At 38.6% G+C, this 7,628-nt stretch overlaps 2 protein-coding genes across 5 annotated transcripts in view; both read right to left on the minus strand.

Annotated features, from left to right (window-relative positions):
- The window catches only part of LOC104810460 (serine/threonine-protein kinase sid1-like), a 7,809-nt gene extending 4,081 nt beyond the window's left edge, over positions 1 to 3,728 (minus strand). Inside the window, exons 1-11 of one of the 4 annotated variants that reach the window (XM_010536777.1) lie at positions 3,579 to 3,728; positions 2,887 to 3,023; positions 2,015 to 2,071; positions 1,750 to 1,777; positions 1,536 to 1,658; positions 1,326 to 1,437; positions 1,184 to 1,221; positions 998 to 1,051; positions 473 to 541; positions 226 to 342; positions 1 to 67 (exon numbers count right to left, since the gene is read on the minus strand). In XM_010536777.1, coding sequence (XP_010535079.1) covers positions 1 to 67; positions 226 to 342; positions 473 to 541; positions 998 to 1,051; positions 1,184 to 1,221; positions 1,326 to 1,437; positions 1,536 to 1,658; positions 1,750 to 1,777; positions 2,015 to 2,071; positions 2,887 to 2,981 — 760 coding nt within the window. In that variant the 5' untranslated portion in view covers positions 2,982 to 3,023; positions 3,579 to 3,728. Of the gene's footprint in view, positions 68 to 225; positions 343 to 472; positions 542 to 997; positions 1,052 to 1,183; positions 1,222 to 1,325; positions 1,438 to 1,535; positions 1,659 to 1,749; positions 1,778 to 2,014; positions 2,147 to 2,886; positions 3,024 to 3,153; positions 3,245 to 3,578 lie in introns of those variants that run through there. The other 3 variants (XM_010536776.1, XM_010536773.1, XM_010536774.1) reach the window with 3 other exon arrangements.
- A 2,333-nt stretch (positions 3,729 to 6,061) lies between these two features.
- LOC104810461 lies at positions 6,062 to 6,959 on the minus strand. Its single transcript, XM_010536778.2, has one exon. The coding sequence runs from the start codon at positions 6,957 to 6,959 to the stop codon at positions 6,162 to 6,164; it is 798 nt and encodes a 265-aa protein (XP_010535080.1). The 3' UTR covers positions 6,062 to 6,161.
- Between the last annotated feature and the right edge of the window lie 669 nt (positions 6,960 to 7,628).

Consider the following 7,628-nt stretch of genomic DNA (forward strand, 5'->3'; position numbering starts at 1 on the left):
CAGCAGGAACCTTTTTCAAACATAATGTAACAAATTCCTTCATAGGACGGGAAAAATGATCATCTAACTGCAGAAAGAGATGGAAAGTTAAAAAAAAAACAACTTATGGAAGATAACTTCATAATCGAGAGACATGGCAGCATTAGGTAACCACCAAAGCGAAATACTCCAATATCTATTGGGCTTTTATAATGTATAAAATTATACACTGAACGATATATGAACCTGAGGAGGACTTTCCCGGGGAATTATAAACAGCACTCTCATAGGATGAAGGTCAGCTAGTGGTGGTTCTCCCTTTGCCATCTCAATCACTGTTATTCCCATTGACCAAATATCTGCCTACGAAAGATAAACAATACAGTGATGAAACGGATGTAACAAGAGATGAAAGTTTTAGCAAACAAGTACATTTTGGACAAACAAAGAATGCAAGGTAAACTAGAAGGATCAATCATATAATGACGGATACCTTCTCATTATAGCCTTCTGAGTTCTGAATCACCTCTGGTGCCATCCAAAATGGTGTTCCTACAAAAGTCTGCCATTGTAATAACATTAGTACATGCAACCCAAGCAGTTGAACAACAACAACACCATTCTAGGAGAATTGGAGATGTTGTCTAAATTGACAAGAGATATCTTTTAACTATCATCCAGCTTTCCGAAGATCCCTTGCATCATAATTTTCGAGAATGATTTATAAAGACATGCATGGAGTACTATCAATTGAGGGCTACGTACAAGAAGACTGAAATTGTTGATTGGCAGAACTAAAATTATAGTCATACATTCAAGTATTGATTGAAATAGTGGAGCCTATTTAATACATGTCACCGTGATTTATTTAATGGAGAAGTAATGAACTTGCTTGAGACAGTTTAACTTAATAAGAACCAATTGACCTGACTATGCAAACAGCAGAATGTAAACAAAAAAGAACAACAGGCAAAGAAAGAATTAAAATAAAACAGACAAAGAACAACAGAATAAGCACCTTCCTCCTTGATATTGTCCGTGTCAATTGTGCAGAAACACCAAAGTCCGCAACCTGTTAAGGTGAAAGAAAAGGAAGCAGGAAATCAGAGGCTCAGAGCTGATGCAATTATAAGAAATCTGAGTACATTCATTTCTCAGGTATACAAAAAATTCAAATCTCAGTGTCTGAGCAAGTGTAGAATACCTTCACATCACCATTCTCGGTCAGCAATATATTAGCAGCTGCAATAATAAGAACAAAAGATTGTCATGCAACAAGTAATATAAGCACAATCGAATCACAGACAAAACTATAAGATGTTTAAAATTTTACTAGCATAGAAAACCTTTGATATCTCTGTGAATCTTTCCCTCGTTATGCAGATATTCAACAGCATGAAGCAGATCTCGTGCAATACAAGCGATTGATGTTTCATCCAATGGTGTACCTGATTGTAGCTGCAGAAGAGATATAGTTCCACTGAGATGTGTGCATCACTGCACAAACACAATTATATTTCCAAAGCTTTTGACAACAAAGAAATGAAATGACATACAAGGTCAGCAACAGAACCACCGGCCATATATTCCATGATGATCCATAACTTGGTCTGATGAAGGTATGAACCATAATATTCAGTAATATATGGACAGCGGCATTGTGACAAAACAGAAATTTCCTGGGAATCAACAATAAAAAAAATGAGTTGGATAGTAATAAGGGGAGTAGCAAATATCAACCATATACGATAAGGTTAGCTCAAGAAATACCTTCTGGATATCTTCAATCTCGTCCTCTCTGAAAATTAGAGATAGAAGGGCAACTAAGAAAAGTATGTTGGACAAGGTAGTTTTGTAGAAACAAACATATTACAGATGATAGATAAAGGGAATCGTGAATCTGTAACATTCATGGTTACAAGAGGCAAATGTATGACTTTATGAGAAAGCATAATATCTTTACAAGGAAACTTGATTGGAGACCCATGTATCGAAAAGGAGGAAAAAGAACTAAGAAAAAATATCAAATACTTACGATTCTTCAAGATCAATAACTTTAATGGCGACCTCTTTGTTGAGCCCCTTATCGAACCTGATAATCAGAGGCAACTCCTCAGCATCCAAATCTAATACCCATGGTTCTAGCCAGTCGTTACTCCGAAAGATTCTAGATTATTAGCAGTCAATTCAAATATCAAAATCGTATAACAGTTAATCCAAAAGTTTTCACTCTTTAGATGTCAACAATCAACAAACACCTGTGTCCAAGTTCGCTCTAACAACAGTTATCTGATAATAAGTTCATGTAGCTTACTGCTGCTCGCAATCTAGCATTTTCATACTATAGATGTTGATATTTAAAAAAACCGTATCTATATCACCAGGTGCTAGCTGAAGTTTCAAATCTTAATGTGTCATATCGCATTCTGACAGTGCAATAAAATCATATTGTATCAACATGGAACAGAATAACACTTGTAGTAATAATCAAAGTGTCGTGGCATTGTCCTGTCCCCTTTTCTGGTATACACCATTGTTTATTACTTTATTTCTAGACTTTGTACTCAGATGAGGTTAGATCTACTGCTACTCTGTTCCTGCCAAGAAAATGAACCACCAAGGCAAGGATATCCGCATGAAACGAAGAGTTACATGATTATGATTTCCACTTCCAAAAACTTGACTTTTCAGGGCAAATGCATTTTAACGTGTAAGATCGATCAAAGTTCCTTTGTACGCATTTCGATTTAGACTCTTCCCTGTGATGGCAATTAGTATAATTTACCGATATCATCAACCCAAAGAGCTACATAAGGACTCTTGCACATAATCTACTGTATCACGGGATTTGAATAACATAAATCTGAAAAATCCAAAGAAGCCAAATCGCATTAACTCAATACTTACGCTTTATACACATCGCCAAATGACCCTCGTCCGATCAACTCGAACTGGCTAAATCTGGCTCCAGCTGCCTCTTGTAAACCCGCAACATCATCCATTTCCACATACAACAAAAACCTACTCTCCCGCTCTGCAAATCCCTGGTAATGAAAATAAATTCACCGAGAACACGGTATCAGAACAGAAATCTCACCCTGAAACCCCAAATTTAAACTATTCTTCAACCTCCGATTCAATTTCCCAAAGTGGGTCAACCCCAAAAACCCTTACCCAATAATAAGAACTTCTGAACGTAGCCCATATCATAAGCCGAAGAAAGAACAGCGCAAGCTAAGATCTATAAATCCAAATGAAATCCGATAAAAAGCTACAATGCAGGTAAACCTTTTACTCAAAGCAAGCAAATAAAATAGGGAAAAACTTTTACGTATCGGAGACTTCTCACAAAAACAGCATTAATCCTCCCGTTAGGTGGAATCGAAGAAGAAGTGACAACTGAACAATAAAATTTTCCACTACCCAATAAATCATCCACTATAGGACAGCGAAACAACAACGTACACGTGAATTGAAACATCATCACCATCGTGGATTTTTCTCCAATTCGATCAACCAGACAAAAAAAAGAAAGTATTTAAGAATTTACTTTGATTGCGAGGTGAAATCCGAGAAATGCCGGGATTGATTCCAGTTACCTGGTAAAAAACGACGAAGACGACGAACAAATTACACAGATCTTTAAATCCTTCTCCTCTGTTCCCTGACACCTTTTCCCGAGAGAATTCTCTCTCTAATTGGTCTCCCTCGAGATCGAGCGGAACTATCCTCTGATGAAGTTTCCTCGATTTGATTCTTCAATTTCCATTTTCTTTATTTATTATTTTCAATTAAAAAAATATGGAAATCATTCCGAAGGATCCGACCCGGGTTAGGCCCAATCATTAATCGGGTCAATAAGCCCATTGGTTTTAAGAGTCCAGGTCTATGCTTAAGAAAGGCCTAACAGGTTACAGAACTTGTAGGTCACAAACAAGACGGAATATCCCAAAATAATACCTGAACTTCTCAATTTTCACAAAATAAAATCTAAACTTTGTTTTCTATCAAATAAAACATCAACTTCATTTTTCAGTCAAAAATAAATCTGAACTTTATAACCTTTGTCATTTTTAACCCTATTACTGACGTGGCAAGTCAATACTTTGACCGTATTTGACATATCATCGTTCACGTGTCATAATATCGGAACGTCACGTCAGCAATAGGGTTAAAAATGACAAATATTATAAAGTTCAGGTTTATTTTTGACTGAAAAATGAAGTTGAGGTTTTATTTGATAAAAAACAAAGTTTAGGTTTTATTCTGTGAAAATTGAGAAGTTCAGGTATTATTTTGGGATTTTTCCTAAAATTAAATAATAGGGTAAAATCTCAGAAAAACTTCGAACTTACTAAAATATAGAAAAATAAACTCTGAACTTGAAAAGCTGTCATTTAATACCCAGACTTGCAACTTGTAACTGGAAAAAACCTCGAACATGTAATTTGGTAGTCTAAAAAACCGTTGGCCATTTTGACCAAATTTTCAGACGATCGGAAGTTCATGTATTGTCGGATTATTGATGTCATCATATATACGTCAGCGAGTTTAACTAAAAAGTTGACACGTCAACATTTTTTTAAAAACGAAAATCGGTCTTAACCCGGTTTACTTACTTCTACGCTTCTCCTTCCCACTGCTTCCCCTCTCTATTTCAAAGTTTAGGGTTTCGAATAGTTTTCATCAATGGTTGAATCCTAAACTCAACCAGAGTTTCGCATTCTCGTATCCAGAGCTTCGACAACACCTTCGAAGCTCTCAAACTCCGACGGGGGCAGAGAGGTTGGGTGTCGGGATTGATGTTGTGAACACCACTGTGTCCACGTCATCCACCGCGACCATGGCTTCCGCACAGGTAGGTCCTACCCACCGAGTCTCGTAGGCGTCAACCCTAATTGGGAGCCACCCGACGATCTCCAACTCCCAGAAAAACTGCGGAACCACCAGAGGCTCCGTGAGCTCCACCACTGACGAAACCGAGCACAGAATTCTACGGCCATGACTCGACCCGAGAGATTCGACCAAACCCATCGGCATCTCTACCCAGAGCGGCGAGGACAAAACCCTCGTCGCCGTCGTCGTCTCCGGGAGGAGGCGGTATGGGCTTCTGGAGGGCGGTGATAACGGCGGATGCGGCGGAGATAGCGATGCGAGAGGGAAATGCGACGGCGGAGAGGAGGGAGATAGACGACGGAGAGAGGTGGCGCGTGAGAGAGATGATGGCAGAGAGGATGGAGATAAACCGGGTTAAGACCGGTTTTCGTTTAAAAAAATGCTGATGTGTCAACTTTTTAGTTAAACTCGTTGACGTGTATATGATGACATCAACAATACGACAAGTGGACTTCCGATCGCCTAAAAATTTGGTCAAAGTGGTCAACAGTTTTTTAGACTACTAAATTGCATATTCGAGGTTTTTTTCATTTACAAGTTCAAGTGTGGGTATTAAATGATACATTTTCAAGTTTAGGGTTTATTTTTCTATATTTTAGCAAGTTCGAGGTTTTTTCGGGATTTTACCCTAAATAATATTCTATAACACATTTTTTTTTGGTTTAATGTTAATTCTATGATAGAATTTTAGTAAAACGTATAAACTTCGCCTACTATAAATCGATGTGATCATTAATTACTTTTTATAGTAGACGAATTTTAATGACGCGCTGAAATTGGAAAGGATAATGGTACGTAAAAATGCATTACTGATTTTTCTAAAATTAATCGTAAAAAAATTACCGTTTCGTGAAATAGCAATATGTAACCGTTGTTTTTTTATTTTCTTAAAATGGGCCCCACATAAACACAAATGGGCCCCACATAAACACACAAAATTTACCATTTAGTGAAATAAAAATACGTAACATTAACACCGTAAAAAAAATAATTTCTTAAAGTGGGTCCAACAAAACAGGTCTTTTCCTTTTATCGTAACTTCTCTAGTGAAATTGTCATTTCTAATAGATATAAACGGATACACACAATTTACCCCACCTTATACTTAAAAATGGATATAAAGTTAGATCTTTGGACCCACCCAACAATATCAAACCATATGGTAATGAAAGCATTTATAATTTTATTACTTAATTTTGCATTAAATCCGATGGAACATTACCATCCAAAAAGCCAATGAAACACACACAAAAGGAAAACAAACACTTGCAAAAAAAAAACCCTAATCAGAAATTTTTATTCTTCCTCTGCATGTCCGTGTCATCATTCACCACTCTCGCAGGCTCCATTGCATGACATTCCCGACAAGCCAAAACCACCGCCCTCAATATTCTCCTCCACCACCTCATCACCCTACTTCCCCTTCCCCTCCTCTCCTCCCCCTTCTTCCTCCGCCTCGCAGCCACCACCGTCACCGGTCTCCGGCCACCGCCGCCGACCCTAATCCCACCGGCTCCCCCTCTCTTCACCGACCCTTCCCTCTTGAACGCCGCACCAGGCACCGGCGTTATATACTGCCACCGTTGTGAGTACGATCCACACAGCTGCGCCGTCACTAACTCCGTCGCCTTATTCCTCCTCTTGCATGGCTGCCCCGTCGTCATCGTCGGATTAACGCTCTTGTTCGTGGTATTTACGGTTTTGCCACTGCGCGTCACCGGCATTAGGTCTAGTTGTCGTGGCTTGTGCTTGTTCGGGCTCATGACCATGTTGCTGTTCGTGCTGCTGCAACTGCTTGTCCTTGGTGTGTAAGAATGTGGGCTGCAACAGCTGCTTCGGCTGTTCGAGCTGTTGCTCCCTGATGAGGCCTCGCTTGTCGTACGCGAGATCGTACGGGCCGATCTTGATGTCGGAAAAGAGTGTGGCAAGAGACGGCCGTTGAAAAAGAAGTGATCCGCCGGGGAATTACCGGAGAACGGATCTTGCGACGGAGAAGACGGGGTCAAAGATCCGAATTCGAAATCCAGGTCGTCGTCGGGTTTATTCTTTTCGCCGGAGTTCTGGATTTTCGGGTGATCCTCCATTCTGGGTGTGTTGGATTATGGATGTGTTGTATATATGTGTATATATAGGGAGGGGGTTGGAGGGGACACGTGGCCAAATGGGTACGGAAGTGGTGTGAATCATGAGGAAGTCAAAGACTTTTGCCAGCTCAGGGTTTGAATACTTGCGAGATCGAAGTGGATGGTGTTTGTGTAATGATATTGTCGATGCGATTTGAGTTGGGGGGATCCCAAATGATGCTATATTTTAACACGAGACATTATCTATTGCTGAATATCTAGCGGGTCCTTTCATAAATTTTATATTCGATATTTCTGCGTTTTATTGATAAATCGTTAGTGAAATTGGCTTAAATGATGTTTTTCTTGAGTACAATCTAAGAAATCTTTAATTAATCAACCCCTATTATTTATTTATTTTTAATTTTAATTTATGTGTACTCTACTTTGGCTCACATGCTATTTGAGCTAAGGATTCTCCTAAGGGACGGTCTCCCAAAAATACTTATTTCGCATAAAGCAATAATGGCTTTATCAAAGCTAACTAGTAAATATTTAATTTATTAAAGGAGAAGGATAAAAAAAATAAAAGAAAGAGAATATAAACATAACAATATGAAAAAGATGCATTACACATTCCATCTAATGCATAAGGATGCAATGTTATATATATATATATATATATATATA

Source organism: Tarenaya hassleriana, unplaced genomic scaffold, assembly GCF_000463585.1.
Source record: "Tarenaya hassleriana unplaced genomic scaffold, ASM46358v1 Cleome18, whole genome shotgun sequence".
Lineage (NCBI taxonomy): Eukaryota > Viridiplantae > Streptophyta > Magnoliopsida > Brassicales > Cleomaceae > Tarenaya > Tarenaya hassleriana.

Coding starts and splice junctions, on each gene's coding strand:
- LOC104810461 (XM_010536778.2), bottom strand. CDS start 6,959: ATGGAGGATCACCCGAAAATCCAGAACTCCGGCGAAAAGAATAAACCC.